Source organism: Triticum dicoccoides, chromosome 5B, assembly GCF_002162155.2.
Source record: "Triticum dicoccoides isolate Atlit2015 ecotype Zavitan chromosome 5B, WEW_v2.0, whole genome shotgun sequence".
Lineage (NCBI taxonomy): Eukaryota > Viridiplantae > Streptophyta > Magnoliopsida > Poales > Poaceae > Triticum > Triticum dicoccoides.
Window position 1 is genome coordinate 469,366,619 of NC_041389.1, and position 20,939 is coordinate 469,387,557.

The 20,939-nt window shown below is 47.6% G+C and overlaps 1 protein-coding gene across 1 annotated transcript; it reads right to left on the reverse strand.

The window, feature by feature from the left end:
* Positions 1-3,449: 3,449 nt before the first annotated feature.
* LOC119309765 lies at positions 3,450-6,449 on the reverse strand. The gene is made up of 4 exons (XM_037585687.1): positions 6,444-6,449; positions 6,313-6,324; positions 5,722-5,794; positions 3,450-5,545 (listed from the first exon to the last, which is right to left on the reverse strand). The coding sequence occupies exons 1-4, from the start codon at positions 6,447-6,449 to the stop codon at positions 3,450-3,452; spliced, it is 2,187 nt and encodes a 728-aa protein (XP_037441584.1).
* Positions 6,450-20,939: the final 14,490 nt, after the last annotated feature.

Here is a 20,939-nt window from a genome sequence, read left to right on the forward strand (position 1 = left end):
CCCCTCTTCCTCCTGGCTAGCACCGCCGCCCATTCTCTTCCTCCCGGTCGGGCCCGCCGCACCTCCTCTTCCTCACGGCCGAGGTCACCGCGCCTCCTCTTCCTCACGGCCGAGGTCGCCGCGCCTCCTCTTGCTCCCGGAATCGCCACCACCCCTGGATCCCCTTCCTTCTTCCACCTTTCTTCAACGCCCACGGCCAGCCCATTGCGCCTCTCCTAGTCGCTGCATCCCTCACAGATCCTCCTCGGCGTCGCCCAGATCCGGTGGAGCACGCGCCCGATTAGCCACCGGGCTTTAGTGGCCGGGGGTGACCGCTATCGGAGGAGGAGGTTGGGGGAAGGAGTGGACCACGGGATCCGGCGGATGCGCGTACGAGGGAAGGTGCTGAGCCTGTCGCGCCGCCGGGGATCGCAGGTTCTGAAGGTGGCCGGAGATCACCGTCCTCCTCTCTCTTTAGTGGAGCCTGCTACCAGATGAGGACGAGTACTGAAGCCTGCTACCCGATGCAGTTCGATTGGCTCATCCTCCCTTGCATGAGCAGCCAAAGGCGCGTTGCTGGAGCAGTACACAACAGCAGATGTGCTCGGCCATCAGCTTCTAGGATTCAGTTTGCCAGAGCACCCCTCGCATCTCCCTTTTCGCCGGAGAAGTATGACAGTGTGCTGGCTCCCAATCCCATACAGGGTTGCTGCTATTCAGAAGAATCTTCTAGTGTTTTTTCTGAAAATATGATGAGTTGTTTTGGATGCAGTACAGTACAGTTCATGGGCGCGCCAGCAACGACCGCGGCAACGCAGCCCACCCCAAAATGCGAGCGATGACGGCAGCAACACATCTCACCCCAAATGAAAGTGACGGCAAGGATAGGACAATGCAGTGCGTGCGTGCACTTCAGCTTTTCTGTTTTGTTTGAAGATTTTATTGCTTATAATGGCAGCGATTCATTTGTAAAAAAAGTGGTGGAACTTCGATGCAGCTCATTCTAGAAAACTCTGTGGTTCGGTTCAAAAATTGCGTCTCGGTTTTGTTGTTCTTGCGGTAGGGGGTAACATCAAAAGGGAAAAAATGTGAAAATACAGATGCAGTTCTCTGCCTAGTGTAGTTCTGCTCGGTACCAGATGTATCTGCAGTACAGATGTCTATGAATTTATTTGAAGAAGACAAAAAAAGTAGTTAACTCCAAATTGTGTAGCAGCTCATTACCCCTCTGTATGAAGTACAATTTGTTTTGTGTGTCTCAAAATTTAGTCGACTACATTAACACTTGCAGTGCGTTTGGTCCTCGGATGTGGCTCACTATTGAGAGTGATGCTATTCACTTACGCACATCGTGGAAGTGTGATTTTTCTAGCAAAATAATAAAAAAGTAATGTGGTTCATTTCAATATATATCGCGGTTCACTTGCTCTCATCTCTGTGGTCCACTCTCTTTCATAAAAAATGTTGAAAAAAAAGACAACAAAAACTCGTTTGAGAAAAATTACGTCCGACAAAAAGAAATTATGCAGCTCGCTTGCCCGTCCGAAGCAGTGCAGTTTTCATTTCTGAAGCAGTGCGATCGGCCATATGATGTTCATCCCGTAAGTGCAAAAAAAATGTTACGGAAGCGGAAAAAAAGTAATGCGATTCACTTCTTGATAGTGTTGTGGTTCATTTACACCGGATATGAAGTACACTCTATTTTCTCATCTTTGAAAAAAAAATACGTTTGAATAAAAGAAACAATGCAGTTCTCTTACTCGTCTGATGCAGTGCGCTTTTTCGTCCGATGTAGTGTGGTTTTCAGTCGGATGAAGTACCCACGTCGATTTGGGTGTCGCGAAAAACAGAGTGTCCGCATTTTGGTAGATTTGAAATTCCACTTAAACCGTAAAGAATTAGAGAGAGTGTTCTACATGAAAAAGTTGTGCCTTGTCAATATCTTTCCAACGGCGTATCGTTTGAATCATACCGACCAGTGGTTTGTAAAAATTTCGCGAAAAACGGCCGCTGCCACTCATCGTCCGCCACACAATTTTCAAAATTAACTTAAAACCGTAAGAAATATCAAAAACATTTCAACATATGAAAGTTGCGCCTCGTCCATAGATTTCCAATGGTATATTACACGCCTCGTTTCAAAAAACGGTTAAAAAACTAGAGCGAAAATAGTACCAAAAATTTGAATTTAAAAAAAAAAACGAATTCCGCGATTTAGTAAATTTGAAACTGCTCTTAAACCGTAGCCAATTAGAGAAAATGGTAGATATGAAAAAGATGCACCTCGACGATATCTTTCCAACGGTGTATCTTTTGCTTCGTTCCGACGAGCGGTTTAGAAGAAATCGCGAAAAAATTCTTGTTGCCACTCGTCATGGGTCGCATCATTTTGAAAACTGCTCTTAAACCGTGTGAAATCTCGAAAAGTGTTCAACATGTCAAAGTTGCGCCTAATCCATAGCTTTTCAACACTATATTGCACGCCGCATTCCGATAAATGGCTAAAAAATTAGAGCGAAAACAGTACCGAAAAAACAACGCATGCAGTTTTTTCCGACGAGAAGTTCACTAGTGTGAGTACTGCAGCACACTTGGTTCAAAGAATGACATGCACTTGTGTTGAGCGTGCAGTGCGGAAGTGTTATCAGAATAGTTACTCTGCTAATATTAGCAGAATAAACCGTCTATATATATATATGTGTGTGTGTGTGTGTGTGTGTGTGTGTGTGTGTGTGTGTGTGTGTGTGTGAGAGAGAGAGAGAGAGAGATTGTAAAAAAAATGAATAATTCATGCCTTCTTATAAAATATCTTTTTTTGCAAAAATAATACTTCTATATACTTATTCTTGCATATTGTACAAATGCGCAGTTAATGTGTAAGTTGTCTGCAATTGTTTTTGTTATTTTATGCATTAATTAATTCACTCTTCATTAGAAAACACTATTTTTTTTATTCATCAACGGGCCGTTGTTTTGCATTGGCCCAAGAAGTCTTGTGAGCTTCTGTTGCTTTTGTATCGAAAAAGGCTTAAGTTGTGCTATAAGACTGAAATTGGCCAACAACAATTTTGGTTCAGTCGATGTGTTAGGAATTAACTGTCCCATTTTCAAAAATCAGGCGACTGCCATGTAGCCAGTCCCTTTGATCTAATCGATTCTAAGAGCAAAATCCCAACAACGGCAGGATATTAAGGAGAGGAACATGTATAATGCTGTAGTCGTACAGAAGAGTTGTAGCCAATAAAATGAATCAAGCATTTTATTCAAGAAGTAGACCAAGATAAAATCTACATGGTTTCAAGGATACAAAGACATTTTTTTTTGCGGGGAAAGGATACAAAGACATTACTAAAGAATATACAAAGACAATGGTGTTGTACATACTAGTAATTATTTCTCGGCAACCAAAAAATACTAATAATTATCATCGTCTCCCTGGCCCATGGGGACTGGTACCTTCTCCTGCTACATCATTTTTCCATTTTGTTACTTTTGATCAGATTCGTCGCATAAACTTGGTAGAAGTGTTGTGCCATAAGCCACAGGATGGTTGTCAACTCACCGCCACTGTTGAGCTTCTCAGCATGGAACCTCCTGCTGCACTTGTTGCCAGCGTAGGCAAGAATATCCATCCACACCGCAAGGACAAGTTCCGGTACGGATTTAACCTTGTCATCTTTCTCCATTGCTAGCAGTTCCTTTGCAAGGTCAGTTACATAGGAGAGACGTGGAGCCTCGTAGGTGAAGCCTTTGCCCTCATACTTGTATATTTCTTTTGCAAGCTCCTCTCTGTCACTGACCCTTAAATCAGACTTGGGGTCATCATGCAGGCGGAACAGATTCTTGAGCGAAGCACACAGGTTCATGTCTTGACGCCTATCAGTTGATCCCCAAGTCTTGACCAGACTTTCACAGGTTAGTTGGTACAACCTGTTTTGGGGGAGGCCTGGCAGCATATCCGGCTGCTCCACGAGAAGGAACATCATGTAGTTGGATATCACCTTGACCGCCTCCACATCATCCTGCGTCTTCTTTTCTTTGGCTTGCTCGCTCTTGGCGAGGAAAACTTCGGTGGCGATGTGCCAGATGATTATGCACTCCTGGAACTCAACGCCGAGGGAATTTGTGAGACGAGAGTTGAACAACCCCCTGCTATACAGTGTTTCCTCAACCCACTTCTTCCTGAGCATGCCCAGTGAGTTCACAAACCCCTCATTGTATATAATATGTTGCATATATTTAGAGATACGATCCTTGAGATGGCCCTGCATGTCAGCTTCCCATGAGTAATGCTCGCTGTTCCATAGCTCATTTAGTCCTGATCCCACCATCTTGGCCAAACTGCCAAGCAGAGGCCTGGTGCGTGCACTGTTAGAACCGGTGCAATAGTGTAGCATGTTGTACTGACCCATGGTATGTGACCACCTCCTTGATCTGTACCGGCTACCTCCTCCTACCCTGACAAGATGGTGAAGATATGCAACCACACGCCTAAGCCGGTCCCATCTTTTATTGCACAGTGCTGCGTATCGAAGCCAGTCCCATGTCGTGGTGCTCAGGAAGGCAAATGTCCAGGAGGAGCCTAGGGCGTTCAGCAGCGATGTCATCTCCATGAACAAGGCACCACCATACAATATGTAGGTGATATTAACATCAACTCTACGGTGCGCCTCCTTGTCAATGAAGATGAAAAGTAGCAGGGAGGCGACAATGGCGAATGGCGAGATGAGGCGTACCAAGTAGCCGAAGCAGGTGTGGATGACAGCCGCCTTGGTGTATAGCATGTCATACATGAGGGAGAGCTCAGTCTCCATCAATTGCCATAAGCTGACCTCGGCTATCATCGCGGTGCTGTCTTGGCCATGTTCATCATCTCCCATCACAGGATAATCAACTATGGCACGCTTGCATATGTAGAACAGCGAGTGAGCTCGTCGCACAAGGGATTCCTCATCGAACTCGCCATACTTCTTTACTGTATCTTGAGGGTGGAAATGTCCATGCATGGCAGCTGGTTGCTTCTTGACGGAGCCCCGGATGCTGTCCAGGTTGCCGCGCATGAGCGCTACCGTCCTCTCCGCGTACTTGACAGCACCGACGGCGAACATCAAGACGGAGGCAAGCCGGAGCCCTTCCTCCGCGATATGCTCGTAGAGGACATATACGGCTCCGGACACCTGAAGGATGGCACTCAGCAAGTGGCGCTTCCAGAGCTTGTTGTCCTCCAGAGAGTAGGCGGTGATGTTGTCCGGGCCTCCGAGGTGCAGCAGGAGGAACGGCGCCCAGAACGCGACGATGGCGTGCTCGCGCGGCGCGCCCGTAAGGGAGAGGTGGCCGAGGGCGTATGTGGCGGTGTAGTCCGACAGCTGATAGGCCACCCAGAGCAGGAACCGCTGCACAGGGTGGCCTCCACGCCTGCGGATCCCGGCAAAGAGGAAGAGGGCGATCTGCCACCCGAGGCTGAAGAGCACCAGGATCTGGATGGACCAATGGTTCCAGAGGTCCCGGGGCGAAGCGACCATTGCTCCTGTCTGCACCGGCCGGATCGGTGGACTAGACGTGGTACCTGCGGTTTCAGGAAATATAGACGCAAATCACTAAGCTGCACCCGTGCTTACAAATGATGCGCTCTCGACAAAATATGCGTACGTAAATATAGGATACAATGCGGCTAAACTAGCTACGTCGGTCGTCGGCCCTCCCTTGCAATTCACAGCTGATGATGGCGCGATGTACACATACCGTTGTGGCCGCGGCGTCGTCCAAGAACAGTCTGGTCGATCTCCGGCCGAGACGAGGTCGACGCGGCCAGCAGCTGGCGAAACAGGAAATGGACGAGAGGAGCAGACTCGTCACTTCACTCCAACAAACTATACTAGGAGATAGGAGTACGTAGTAGCTAAGCTGGAAAGTTATAGCTCCATACATGCATGCACGAGGGTTCCAACTAATCCATCAACCTGTTACCGCGCGCGCGCACACGCATACAACAATTGATCAGCCATGTTCCTGACCCTTTTTCGAGAAAAACCACGTTGGTGAGTGGTGACCCATGTGGCGGCGGACGGTGGGTGGGTGCATATCGCACTACAAACCACCGGGCATGCCAAAAGTCGGAAGCCCCTTGTGGCACTTTTCCTTAACATAGTCTGCTTAATTTGTTGTTTTAGGTGGAACAGCTTTAGGGCCGAGTCGGCACGCCAACACTGTTTGATTGGATCGCCGTTGCATATTTCAGAGGTTTACTCTTAAGTTAAGTACGACGGCTGCTACGTATGAGCCCCATATATCGGATCCCGGGCCAGGGCCAAACTCATTTTTTCTTTTCTTTACAGTCTCCCCAGACTGTAAAATTTAAGAACATTGAAATCAGCTCACATTCAAATTTTTTAAAACTGGTGGAGCACTTCAGCAGGCATGGTGCGTCAGGCCTCCATCGTTCTGGAGCTGAGAAGGCGCCATACCGGCATGTCGCGGCTGCTGGTGTTTTTCCAGTCGACCTAGGCACCTTCTTTCCTTTACGCTTCCCAGCGGTCCCGGTAATACTGAAGCTGGAGATGAACATGGCGCGCAAGTTGTGCAACGGGCTGAAGTTGTACAGGACGAAATGGCATCAGCAAGTGATAGGCTGCATCTTAAAGCATCTTCACTCGTTCGGTGTCCCAGTGATGGAAATAGTGCCTCGTGGGACGAGCGGCGTTTATTTTCGCCTTGGAGGCGGTCGGGTTCCCACTCGCTGCCCCAAGTTGGCCCCCAGGCGCCCTCTTTTAAGAAAAACTTTGACCAAAATTTAAATAATTTGGACGAAATTCATTCATATTTGTACATAATTTAGAAGACATGACTTAACTTAAAACCTAAACTAGGCCGCTGCCCTCCGCCACCGCCGCCCGCCGTTCCGAGCCTTCTACATGCCGAAGAACTTGTAGAAGGTTGTGTTATCGCCGCCATCACCGCTGTCGTCGTCGTCGTCGCCCTGCATGCCGCTGCCGTCCTTGCTGCAGCCCTGCCCTGGGTCACCTTGGCGGACAGGGTTGGTGGGCGGCGGTGCCTCATCGTCGCTGTCCTCGAGGACTATGATGTCACCCTCGTCGTGGGTACGGCGCCGAACGGCGATCTCCTCGAGGGCGCGACACTGGCGCTCCAGCTCCAGCTGGACGTACTCGTCCCGCGCCCATTTGAGGGCGGCCTCCTCATCGGCGGCCATGTCATCGTGTTCCTTCTTAACGGTGACCAGCCCCGGCTCGGTCTTCAGGGCGATGAGCCCCAGCTCGGGCTTCACTGCGACGAGCCCCGGCTCGGGCGTCGGCTTGACGAGGCGAGAGGGGGGAGAGGGGCCACCACGGGTGCGCGCCCGAGCGGCGTCTCCATGGGCTCGGCCTTGACCGGGATGAGCGTCGGCGACCCGGAGGAGCGGGAGGAGGAGGAGGAGGAGAAGGAGGAGGAGGAGGAGGAGGAGGAGCCACCCGCCATGCGCCTCGGCAACCAAGAAGAGTTGCCGCTCCGGCTGGGAACAGGGGTTAGGGCCGCCTGGTACTCGAGCGGCGTCTCGTTGCCGCCCTTGAGGTGCTCCAGGACGGCATGGAGCTTGCACCCGGGGACACCCCACCACAGGCGGCGCCCCTCTGTTGTAACGGCCCCTCACCGGCGCGTTGTTGTGGAGGCGAGCTGCTCCTCGTAGCGGCACCAGAAGAACGCCGTCCACCAAGCTTGGTTGCCGGCGGCGTACTCTAGTAGACCCCGCACCTCCTCCGGCAGGGACGCCTGAACGCATGTGATCTCGGTGTCGGTCAGCGGCGGGGGGACGGGGACGCCTCCGGCGCTCAGCCTCCACGAGCCCGGCACGCGCATGTCAAGCGATCCCGGGTAGTTTGCCTCGTGGAGGAGGTACGCCTCCCACTCGTGAAGGTGGCGGCGGCCGAAGTCGTTGGCCGCCGCTTCATCGCCGGGGAACCTGTGGGCCATCGGTGGTGGCTGCAAACGGGGAGAGAGGTAGACAGGGAGAGAGATGGGGCGTCAGCGACGAGAGAAGGACTGCGACGAGGGAGTGTGCGGCGTGTGGGAGGCGAGTGGGCGGCATCCTTGTGGCCGTGTGGCGGTGCGCCTTCACTACGCCGCCCCGTGAGGAATCAATGGAAGGCTGACCGGCGGCAACCTTGGCATTGAGTCCCCGCGAGAAATCTGATGGAGATATGCCCTAGAGGCAATCATGTATGATGATATTTCCTATGTGTTTATGAATAAAGATAGTCCTTGGACATTATCAATGATTTATATCAGCAAGTATGCGACTTGTTTGTGGGACTATATATTGTATGATTACTGTCCTAAAAGGTCCCTAGTCGAAAGGATTGTGTGGACGCGCATCCGACTAGACTAGCATATGACACGGTCGACGGCTTGGTCTCACTAGCCATTGAGCATTGGATGCTAACCGGGTAATATGGACTCAGAAGGATCTGGTCGGATTCGACGTAGTCGGATCCGAGTCGAGATAAGGTCTGAGTCCGACAGACCCAACTATGAGACGCAGCGATATGTCATCTATGAGTCTCTAGTACAACATACATTCTATGTCCTAAGACCTGAGCTGGCGCATGTACTTGGGATGGTGACAAACCTTCTTTGGGCCAACCAAAAGCTACTCCGTGACTGCGTAGTTACAAAGATAGGTTTCAGGATTGTCCAGACCCATGCTGCGAGACATGGTCGAGCAAGATGGGATTTACCCCTCCGATCAGGAGAGATATACTCTGGGCCCCTCGTGTGATCTGACCAGGATAAGCATGGCCATGCGACAACGATTATGAGATAATCCGGTTTGTGGTCGGCATCACTGTAACGAGAAAGAGGTCGCGCTAGCACAAAGATGACAGACTCGCCTTGAGCCCGACAATATATATCATGTGGCAAAGGGAATGGAAGTGTGATGTACAGGTTCGCCAACCGGCTTCATAGTGTGATTGGTGGTCGGCATGCCTTGCTAGAGGCCGCTACCAACCGTACAGTTCGGAGGTGATCAGAACTGTGGCCATGTCACTTGAACCTAAGGGGTCGCGCACTTAAGGGGAGGAACCTGTGAGGCCGGATCGGACTCCATGAATCAGATGTGATCCTACTCGGACTAGGATCCCGTCCGAACAGATTTTGGGCTTTAGGGTTCGTGCGAGGCCCAAGTGTTGGGCCTGTGATGGGCGCCTATATAAAGTGGAGGTGCGACGCACTCAAGACGTTGATTGTTTCGGCGTTGTCACTAGGGTTTCCATGTGTTGCAAATAGTCACCTCCACTCGTCGCCGACTGTGTGATTGGACCTAACAGTCCGCACACGGTCTTCCTCCTGCACGCCCGGATACCGTTAGAGGCGGTGCACCTGTGCCGCTCCGGTGAACTTGTATGTGGGATCCGACGACCGACTGTTCGAGGGAGATCGGACGAGGAGGAGACAATCCACGCGGACGTGCTGTCCCAACTCTTCTTCCGCTGCATGGCATGGCGCGTCTAGTGGTAACGATCGATGATCCACTCCCGTAGCATGTTCCTGGATGTTCTACGCGTAGGAAAATTTTAATTTGCAGTCGACGCACCCTACCGTAGAACCCAACAAAACTGAGGCGATGAGGACGACGAACGCGCCTACTCGCTGACTCGGCGGGCCCGTCGGGCTTTCACGCCAAAATTGTTTCCCCCTGCGCCCCTGGGCAACCCCCGGTGCGCCGGCTTCGACCTAGGTCCGCTTACACCAAATTCGGCCATAACTGGTTGAAACCAGGCTTCTAGGGCGCGACTGGGCGATTTTTTCACGCCCGCGATAAAAAAGGCCCTAGGGGTGTTGGGGACGCGGCTGGAGATGCTCTTAGGCCCTAAAGAAGAACTGCTCATCCTACGCGCTGCTTCGGCCTTGAGCAGGCCAGTGAAAAGAAGTACTTAACTCGAACTACGAGATGGATGGGGGAGCTCCTATGTAGAACCTTATTAAGCGCCACTTGGAGCAAAAAACGCTCTCCACGCCCCTGCTGGTAGGCCGGCCCATGTAGAAGGAGAGAGCGCAGTCGCTTGATCGGTTGATTGGTTTCCCCTGGTCACAAGACCGCTTTTGACCGGGTCGCAGTTGACGAGTTGAATATTCTACCGTTGCCTTTGAAAAAAATACAGAATAATTAAAAAGGAAAAAATCACAAAATGATGTTCGTGAATTATAAAATTAAATGGCAGTTAACAAATTTCAAAACAGTTCATGAATTTGAAAAAAAAAGTCGTCTGATTTGAAAAAGGTTTATCTAATTTGAAAAAAATCATCCGTTTTTCAAAATTTTCATTAAATTTTAAAACAAATTCATCGATTTCGAGAAAAGTTTATCAAATTTATTTATTTTACCGAATTTGAAAATAGTAATAATCAATTTTAAAGAAAGGTCATCAAATTTGAAAAAATGTTGATCAATTCTGAAAAAAATAAAAATAAAAAAATAAAAAAAATACAAAACCCAAGTGGAAACGCAAAAAAACGAACAGATAAGACAGTGGGTCAGCCCGCTACAAGACCTAGCGTACCGAGAAAGACAGTGTGCGCTCTATACCATAAGGCCTATAACGGCGCGACGACTATATATCGCTTTCAGCTATTCCATAGAGAATGTCTGTGTTGAGATTTTCACGGCCGAGGTCGTTAATGGACCGGCCCATTTTCACGCACTGTTAGATAAAAAGAAAAGGAAAAGAGGAGCATTAGGGGTAGATCTCTGGTTGCAAGGAAGAAAACCAACGCTACTAGCCACCTCGCCATCCTACAGTTCACGATAAGTAAAAGGGTTTGACATAATTGAAGCGACTCGAGCCATTCTTTCTTCTTCTTTTTTCCTCTTCGTTTTTCTTTCTTTTCTTTTCTTTTTTCTTCTCCGTTTTTTCATTTGTTTCTTCGTTTTTTATTTTCGTATTTTCTTTTGTTTTCTTTGTTTTCATTCTACTTTTTCATATATGCACATTTAACATTTTTTCTATGCACATTTTTAAATATGTTTAAATGCTTGATTAATAGTTTTTGAATAAAAACATTAATGTTTTTTGAATGCATGGTCAACATTTTTTCAATACACATGTAACATTTTCCAAACGCTTGATTAACATTTTTCAAACACTTGCTCAACATTTGTTTAATGCTTGATTAACATTTTTATATACATGATCAAGTTTTCATCATTTTCTTAATACATGGTCAAAAAGAATTTCTATACAAATTTAACATTTCTCAAATTGATAGAATGCGATTCTATGTGTAACTTTGTTTTGCAGGTTTGATGTGAATAATATGGCTCATGTGTATGTGATGCATGTGTGTAATTTATACATGGCATGTGCGTCATGTTTGTCAGCCGGTAGGACCTAAAATGTTGTCATTATAATGTATAAGGACCTGCGCGTCGACTTGTGATCCTCTGTAAAATTCATTATTAGTAGTTGTAGTAGTTGGATTATAGAGATCAGGTTGGTGGCTTGGCGTCCCGGCGTGACAAACAAGATGGAGTTCCTAGATGGTCATCGGAGTCGGAGCCGACTAGAAGAATGTCCATGAAGGGGTCATACTATTTCACAATATGTGTTTATTTGTGATTGTTATGCTTATTTGTTTCTATGCATGTTAAAATGGTAGAAAGATCCTTTATGAATATCAAGTGAATTGCCATCCCCGATGTTGCACCTTTGCACGTCAAGTACGTCTAGTAGTGGGCTCATAAAATTGGGGTGCTGCTGGGTGTCCTTGAACTGAAGGATTCATGTCGGACACAAACATGCACTGCATCAGTTTAACTTGACAAGGCTATCAAACGGTTTTGGGCCTTGTGGCAAAGAAGGTTGGGAGCCGGGGTATGAGATACCTTCCCGGCCGATAGGAGTCGTATAGAGACACGATTAGTAATGAGTTGCTTAACGGATAGGCATGTTGTCTAGCAGTGATGCTAAAGTTCACTAGTCACATGTGCTAGTCGAATCCTGAATCATTGAGAGTGTACGAAGGGATGCCGACTTCAGTGGGAGTATTTCTGTTTAAGGCTAGAATTACTCTACATAAACACATTGCTTAGTGATTGCATATTTTCTGTTGTAGATCAATGGCACCGCCTGCTCAACCCAACTTTGCATTGAAATCAATTCTGGAATAGGATAAACTAAATGGAACAAACTTTACCACCTGGTATAGAAATTTGAGAATTGTTCTCAAGCATGATAAAAAGGAACATGTTCTAGAGGATCCACTTCCAGAGGAACCTGCCGATAATGCTGATGCCACAACCAGGAATGCCTACCAGAAACTTGTTGATGAATCAAACAAGATCAGCTGCCTCATGTTGGCTTGTATGGAGCCTGATTTGCAGCAGCATTTCGAAGATGTTGGGGCTTTCGATATGATCGAGAGTCTCAAGAGCGTGTTTCACGTGTAGGCTAGGACCGAAAGGTTCAACGTCTGGCGATCCTTGATGGATTGTAAGCCGAAGAAAGGTGATCCATTGAACCCACATGTTATCAAGATGATCGGATACGTGCAAGCTTTGGATCAGTTAGGCTCCCCGCTCTTGGATGACCTCGCTACTGATGCAGTTCTGGGTTCTCTTTCGCCTAGCGATGAGACGTTCATCTGTAACTATCATACGCACGGCATGGATAAGAAGCTCACTGAATTGCATGGGATGCTGAAGGTGGCAGAGTAGGATATTAAGAAAGCTACGCATCAAGTGTTGATGGTGCAGAACTCAAGCAAGTTCAAAAAGAGTTGGTCCAAGAAGAAGGCTAAGGCAAAGGGCACGGAGATGGTAACTTCTGCCACTGCACCGAAGTCAGGACCGGACTCAAAGACCATTTGCTATCACTGCAAGGAAACTGGTCACTTGAAGAGGAACTGTGGCAAGTGGCTTGCAGAGCATGGGAAGAAGGCCGGGAATGCTGCTTCGGGCAAAGGTACACTTGTTGCATATGTTATAGACATTTACCTTGCTGACATACCTAGTAGCTCTTGGGTGATACCGGATCGGTTGTTCATATTTGCAACTCGGTGCAGGGGCTGGTAAGAACTAGGCCTGTGGCACAAGGGGAGATTGACATCAGGGTCGGCAACAAATCAAGAGTTGTTGCGTTGGAGGTCGGCACGATGCAGCTCCAACTTCCTTCTGGATTTATTTCGGAATTGAATAATTGTTATTACATTCCTGCACTTAGTCGGAACATTATTTTTGCCTCATGCTTGATGAGTCAGGGTTATGAATTCAATTTAAAGGACAATGGTTGTTCATTTTATTTGAATGGTATGTTCCATGGCTATGCACCCTTTGTTGATGAGCTATTTATATTGAATCTGGAACATGAACTAGTCTATAACGTTAATGTCAAGAGGCATAATCCTAATGAGATAAATCCGACATACTTCTGGCATTGCAGGCTTCGACACATTAGTCTAAAACGCATGAAGAAGCTCCATGATGATGGGCTCCTAACTTCGTCCAACTTCGGGTCGTTCGAGACATGCAAATCATGCTTGCTCGGCAAGATGACTAAGTCTCCTTTTGTGAAGAATTGCGAGAGGGCGTCCAAGCTACTGGAGCTTATACACAGTGATGTGTGTGGTCCAATGAGCACAACTGCCAGAGGTGGTTATCAGTACTTCGTGACTTTTACCGACGACTTGAGTAGATATGGGTATATCTATTTGATGAGGCACAAGTTGAAAACTTTTGAAAAGTTCAAAGAGTTTCAGAACAAGGTTGAGAATCAGCTCGGCAAGACTATAAAGCTTCTACGATCTGATCGTGGAGGTGAGTACATGAGCCAGGAGTTTGATGATCATCTGAAAAGCCGAGGTATAGTACCTCAGCTCACACCTCCGGGTACACCACAGATAATCGGCGTGTCAGAATGGAGGAATAGGACCTTGTTAGACATGGTCCGGTCTATGATGAGAAAATAGGATTTACCCATGTCATTCTGGGGATACTCTCTAGAAACTGCAGCTTTCACACTTAACAGGGTACCATCAAAATCCGTAAAGAAGACACCACATGAGATGTGGACCGGTAAGAGTCCCAGATTATCTTTTCTAAAGATTTGGGGTTGTGAAGCATTTGTCAAGCGACTTATGTCAGACAAGCTTACACCCAAGTCGAATAAATGCATATTCATGGGATATCCGAGGGAAACCTTGGGATATAACTTCTACAACTGGCAGGAGAACAAAGTGTTTGTTGCTCGGAACGGGATTTTCCTTGAGAAAGAGTTTCTCAGTCGGGAGGCCAGTGGGAGGACGGTCCGATTCGAAGAAATTCGAGGACCACTCGGGGACGGCTCGGTTGGTGATGAGATCATACCAGAGTCAGTCAGGGAACCCATAGTGGAAGCAGCACTGAAACCACGGAGGTCGGAAAGATTGCGCAGAGTGCGCGATGTATTGTTGCTAGAAAGCGATGAGCCGTCCACATATGTGGAAGCGATGGTGAGCCCAGATTCCGAGGCATGGTTGGAGGCCATGAGATCCGAGTTAAAGTCCATGGATGATAATCAAGTCTGGGACTTGGTTGATCTGCCGCCTGGCGTAACAACCATTGGTTGCAAATGGGTCTTTAAGAAGAAAACCGATGTGGATGAAAATGTCCAGAACCACAAAGCTCGGCTTGTCGCTAAGGGTTAATTATGGACAAGTTCAAGGAATTGACTATGACGAGACTTACTCTCCGGTAGCGATGCTGAAATTGGTGAGGATCATACTAGCTATAGTTGCATATTTCGATTATGAGATATGGCAGATGGACGTCAAGACGACTTTCCTTCATGGAAATTTAACCAAGGACATGTATATGATATAGCCCGAGGGTTTTGTTGGTCCGACTAGCGCTAGTAAGGTATGCAAGCTCAAGAGATCCATTATGGGTTGAGGCAAGCATCTCGGAGTTGGAACATTCATTTTGATGAGGTTGTCACTGGTCTTGGTTTCATTAAAAGCGAAGAGGACGCTTGTTTATACAAGAAGTTAAGTGGGAGCTCGATAGTGTTTTTGATCTTGTATGAGGATGACATACTACTGATCGGAAATGATGTTTCGATGCTGAACTTGGTCAAGGAGTCATTGAATGGCAAGTTTTCGATGAAGGACCTTGGTGAGGCAGTCTATATTTTAGGCATTAAGATCTATAGAGATAGATCGAGGAGGCTGCTCGGCTTAAGCCACAACACGTACATAGATAAAGTGTTGAAGTGGTTCAACATGAGTGAGGCGAAGAAAGAGTTATTCCCACTCTCACATGGTATAAGGCTAAGCGAGAATCAGAGTCCTTCGACATCTGATGAGCGAAGCAGGATGAGTAGGATTTCGTATGCCTCGGCAATCAGATCCATCATGTATGCCATGATATGTACACGGCCTGATGTTGCTTTTGCAATAAGCCTAACAAGTAGAGGCCAACCCAGGTGAGAGTCACTGGGCAGCGGTAAAGACTATTTTGAAGTACCTGAAAAGGACTAAAGAGATGTTCCTAGTTTATGAATGTGAGGAAGAGCTCGTCGTAAGGGGTTACGCCGATGCTAGTTTCCAAACCGACAGAGATGATTGTCGGTCATAGTCTGGATTTGTGTATGTCATGAACGGAGGAGCAGTGAGCTGGATGAGTTCCAAGCAAGATACGGTGGCCGATTCTATAACAGAAGCCGAATAAATTGCGGCTTGCAAGCTGCAAAGGAAGGTGTTTGGATCCGGAACTTTCTGGATGATCTTAGTATTTTCCCAGCCTTGGTAAAACTGTTAGACCTTTATTGTGATAATTCTGGTGCCATCGTACAAGCCAGGAGCCGAGGAATCACCACAAGGTCAGACACATAGATCGGAAATATCACCTGATACGAAAGATCGTAAAGAATGGTGATGTATAGTTATGCAAAATTCATACGGATGCAAATGTTGTGGATCCGTGGACTATGCCGCTTCCACAACCCAAGCATGAGGGGCACGTTAGAGCTATGGGCATTCGGTGTCTATTTGATTGACTCTAGTGCAAGTGGGAGACTGTTGGAGATATGCCCTAGAGACAATCATGTATGATGATATTTCCTATGTGTTTATGAATAAAGATAGTCCTTGGACATTATCAATGATTTATATCAGCAAGTACATGACTTGTTTGTGGGACTATACATTGTATGATTACTGTCCTAAAAGGTCCCTAGTCAAAAGGGTTGTGTGGACGCGCATCCGACTAGACTAGCATATGACGCGGTCGATGGCTTGGTCTCACTAGCCATGGAGCATTGGATGCTAACCGGATAATATGGACTCAGAAGGATCTAGTCGGATTCAGCATAGTAGGATCCGAGTGAGACGCAACGAGATGTCATTTGTGAGTTTCTAGTACAACATACATTCTATGTCCTAAGACCTGAGCTGGCGCATGTACTCGGGATGGTGACAGACCTTCTTTGGCCAACCAAACGCTACTCCGTGACTGGATAGTTACAAAGGTAGGTTTCAGGCTTGTCCAGACCCATGCTGTGAGGCATGGTCGAGCAAGATGGGATTTGCCCCTCCGATCAGGAGATATACACTCTGGGCCCCTTGTGTGATTTGACCAGGATAAGCATGGCCATGCGATAAGGATTATGAGATAACCCAGTTTGTGGTCGGCATCACTAGAACGAGAAAGAGGTCGCACTACTAGGAGAAACCTTATAGATAGAAATTTAGTAGTAGCGCTGGTTATGGGTCCAGTGCTACTGCCACTTAGTAGTAGCGCTGGTTGACAACAAGTGCTACAGGTACCAAAGTAGCAGTAGCGATGGGCCCCCTGGCAGTGCTACTGCTAAGTGGTCCCATAACCACTTGCAGGGGCTACATGTAGTAGTAGCGGTTGGCTGGAACCAGCGCTACTGATAGAGACATAGCAGTAGCGCTGGGCCACTAGCCCACCCTAATGCTAAGTCTACACGGTGGGCCCAACCTAGCAGTAGCGTTGGGCCACCAGCCAGCGCTACTGCTAATGATACCTTATCCTCTCCCCTGTCGGCCCGATCGATCACTCTCCCTCCCACACTCTCATCGTCCAACCCCCGCTGCCACCGCTCGTCGCTATCGTCGCGCCGCCGCCGTCACCCGGTATATCTCTCTCCGTCCCTTCTTCTTCCATCCCTCCCTTCTCCCTCCCTCCCTCCGACCCTGCCTCTCCCTCCACCCCCTGCCCTTCTCCCTCCCTGCTCCCTCCCTTCATCCCTCGCCGTTCTCCATCCCAACCCTCTCCCTCTGATCCTCTCCCTCCCTCAGATCCCTCCTGCATTGCATAGATAGATGGATAGATAGATGAATGGATAGATAGATAGATGGTTAGAACAATGTTTTTTTATATATTGCGTAGATAGACAAACAGATGGATAGATGGATGGATATATAGATAGATGGATGGATGGATGGATGTTAGGGTTAGAACTAGGGGATTTTTAGTAAATGCATATGTCTTTTCATTTTTAGGGTTAGAACAAGGTTTTACCAATTTTTAGAGTTGGAACTAGGTTTAGACAAATGGATGGATAGATGGGTAGTACAAATTATTAGGGTTAGAACTAGGTTTTATAAGTTAAGGAGAAAGTTTTAGACATATGGTTTCACTAAGTCCTAGGATGATGATAATAATGTTTTTGTTTATATTTTGTTTTTGCAGAAATAAAGGAGCCCCTGCATCATCCCCGCCGTCATCCCCGTTACCGACCCCCTCCGACCTCAAGGTGAGACCAGCCACCCCATGTTCAAATTGGAGGTCTACTCCTATTTTGAATGCTCAAATTGGATAACACTATTTCGAATACTATTTTGTTTTTGCAGCCAAATCTCCATGTCATCGCCGCCGTCGTCCCCGTCATAGGCCCCCTCCGACCTCGAGGTGAGACTAGCCAAATCTCCATGTCAATATGAGTCCTATAAGATATTTTGAAATGTTTTTGTTCATATTTTCAACCATTGAAATGCAATGACCATCAAGTTTGAATGCAAATAGGATATGTGCTTGCCCAAGTCGCCATGTTTGCAGGTAACACCTCCGAGTGGCCTATGTTTTGCCGGAATATTGATTAATTTACGTTCCGACAAATTTCAGGCGCTCGATATGTCCTTTTTTAGCAAAGGTCATGCTAGATTTTTTCCGTGAATTTTGGCATGACTTGTGCTAGAATATGTAGAAAATATCGAGTGGCCTGGATTTTCTAGAAAGATAATTAAACGACATTTCGGGTTAACTTTAAGTCTATTAAGGCTCCATACATGACAATCAAAAAATGAGTGAGGGAGAAAGTCTGCACCATATATGAGAGAGGAAGAAACCCGACTATTGTCGTGGGGGTCGTTTCTCCTTCTTCTCCTTGTACTAGACCTTTGTTAGGCACTAGGGGAAGGAGGAGTAACGACCATCACCGACGGTCAAAAAATCAATGAGTGAGTGTATCCACCATATATGAGAGAAGAAGATGTTGGAAATATGCCCTAGAGGCAATAATAAAAGGATTATTATTATATTTCCTTGTTCATGATAATTGTCTTTTATTCATGCTATAATTGTATTATCCGGAAATCGTAATACACGTGTGAATACTTAGACCAAATACGTCCCTAGTAAGCCTCTAGTTGACTAGCTCCTTGGTCAACAGATAGTCATGGTTTCCTGACTATGGACATTAGATGTCGTTGACAACGGGATCACATCATTAGGAGAATGATGTGATGGACAAGACCCAATCCTAAGCATAGCACAAGATCGTGTAGTTCGTTTTGCTAGAGCGTTTCCAATGTCAAGTATCTCTTCCTTAGACCATGAGATCGTGTAACTCCCGGATACCGTAGGAGTGCTTTGGGTGTACCAAACGTCACAACGTAACTAGGTGACTATAAAGGTGCACTACAGGTATCTCCGAAAGTGTCTGTTGGGTTGACACGGGTCGAGACTGGGATTTGTCACTCCGTATGACGGAGAGGTATCTCTGGGCCCACTCGATAATGCATCATCATAATGAGCTCAAAGTGACCAAGTGTTTGGTCACGGGATCATGCATTATGGTACGAGTAAAGTGACTTGCCGGTAACGAGACTGAACGAGGTATTAGGATACCGACGATCGAGTCTCGGGCATGTAACGTACCGATTGAAAAAGGGAATTGTATACGGGGTTGATTGAATCCTCGACATCGTGGTTCATCCGATGAGATCATCGAGGAGCATGTGGGAGCCAACATGGGTATCCAGATCCCGCTGTTGGTTATTGACCGGAGAGCCGTCTCGGTCATGTCTGCATGTCTCCCAAACCCGTAGGGTCTACACACTTAAGGTTCGGTGACGCTAGGGTTGTATGAATATGAGTATGCAGCAAACCGAGTGTTGTTCGGAGTCCCGGATGAGATCCCGGACGTCACGAGGAGTTCCGGAATGGTCCGGAGGTAAAGAATTATATATAGGAAGTGCTGTTTCGGCCATCGGGAAAGTTTCGGGGTCACCCGGTATTGTACCGGGACCACCGGAAGGGTCCGGGGGGTCCACCGAGTGGGGCCACTTATCCCGGAGGGCCCCGTGGGCTGAAGTGGGAGGGGAACCAGCCCCTAGTGGGCTGGTGCGCCCCCCCTTGGGCCCCTCCTGCGCCTAGGGTTGGAAACCCTAGGTGGGGGGGGGGCACCACTTGCCTTGGGGGGCACTCCACCCCCCTGGCTGCCACCCCCTTGGGAGATTGCATCTCCCAGGGCCGGCGCCCCCCTGGGGGCCTATATAAAGGAGGGCAGGGGGGAGGGCAGCCGAACCATGTGTCTTGGCGCCTCCCTCCCCCTGCTACACCTCGTCCTCCTCCCGCAGCAGCTTGGCGAACCCCTGCCGGAGTTCCGCTGCATCCACCACCACGTTGTTGTGCTGCTGGATCATCATCAACCTCTCCTTCCCCCTTGCTGGATCAAGAAGGAGGAGACGTCATCCGCTCCGTACGTGTGTTGAACGCGGAGGTGCTGTCCGTTCGGCACTTGGTCATCGGTGATTTGGATCACGACGAGTACGACTCCATCATCCCCGTTCCCTTGAACGCTTCCGCACGCGATCTGCAAGTGGTATGTAGATGCAGTCTCTCTCCTTTCACTCGTCGTTTAGATGAACTCATAGATGGATCTTGGTGAAACCGTAGGAAATTTTTTATTTTCTGCAACGTTCCCCAACAGTGGCATCATGAGCTAGGTCTATGCGTAGTTCTCTATTGCACGAGTGGAACACAATTTTGTTGTGGGCGTAGATCTTGTCAACTTGCTTGCCGCTACTAGTCTTTTCTTGCTTCAGCGGTATTGTGGGATGAAGCGGCCCGGACCGGCCTTACACGTACGCTTATGTGAGACAGGTTCCACCGACTGACATGCACTAGTTGCATAAGGTGGCTAGCGGGTGTCTGTCTCTCCTACTCTAGTTGGAGCGGATTCGACGAAAAGGGTCCTTATGAAGGGTAAATAGAAGTTGACAAAAATCACGTTGTGGTTATTCGTAGGTAAGAAAACGTTCTTGCTAGAACCCAATTGCATCCACGTAAAAGATGCAACAACAATTAGAGGACGTCTAACTTGTTTTTGCAGCAATTGTCATGTGATATGATATGGCCAGAAGTTGTGATGAATGATGAAAAATATATTGTGATGTATGAGATCATGTTCTTGTAATAGGAATCACGACTTGCATGTCGATGAGTATGACAACCGGTAGGAGCCATAGGAGTTGTCTTTATTTTTGTATGACCTGCGTGTCATTGAAGAACGCCATGTAAATTACTTTACTTTATTGCTAAACGCATTAGACATAGAAGTAGAAGTAGTCGTTGGCGTGACAACTTCATGAAGACACGATGATGTTGATCATGATGATGGAGATCATGGTGTCATGCCGGTGACGAAGATGATCATGGAGCCCCGAAGATGGAGATCGAAGGAGCT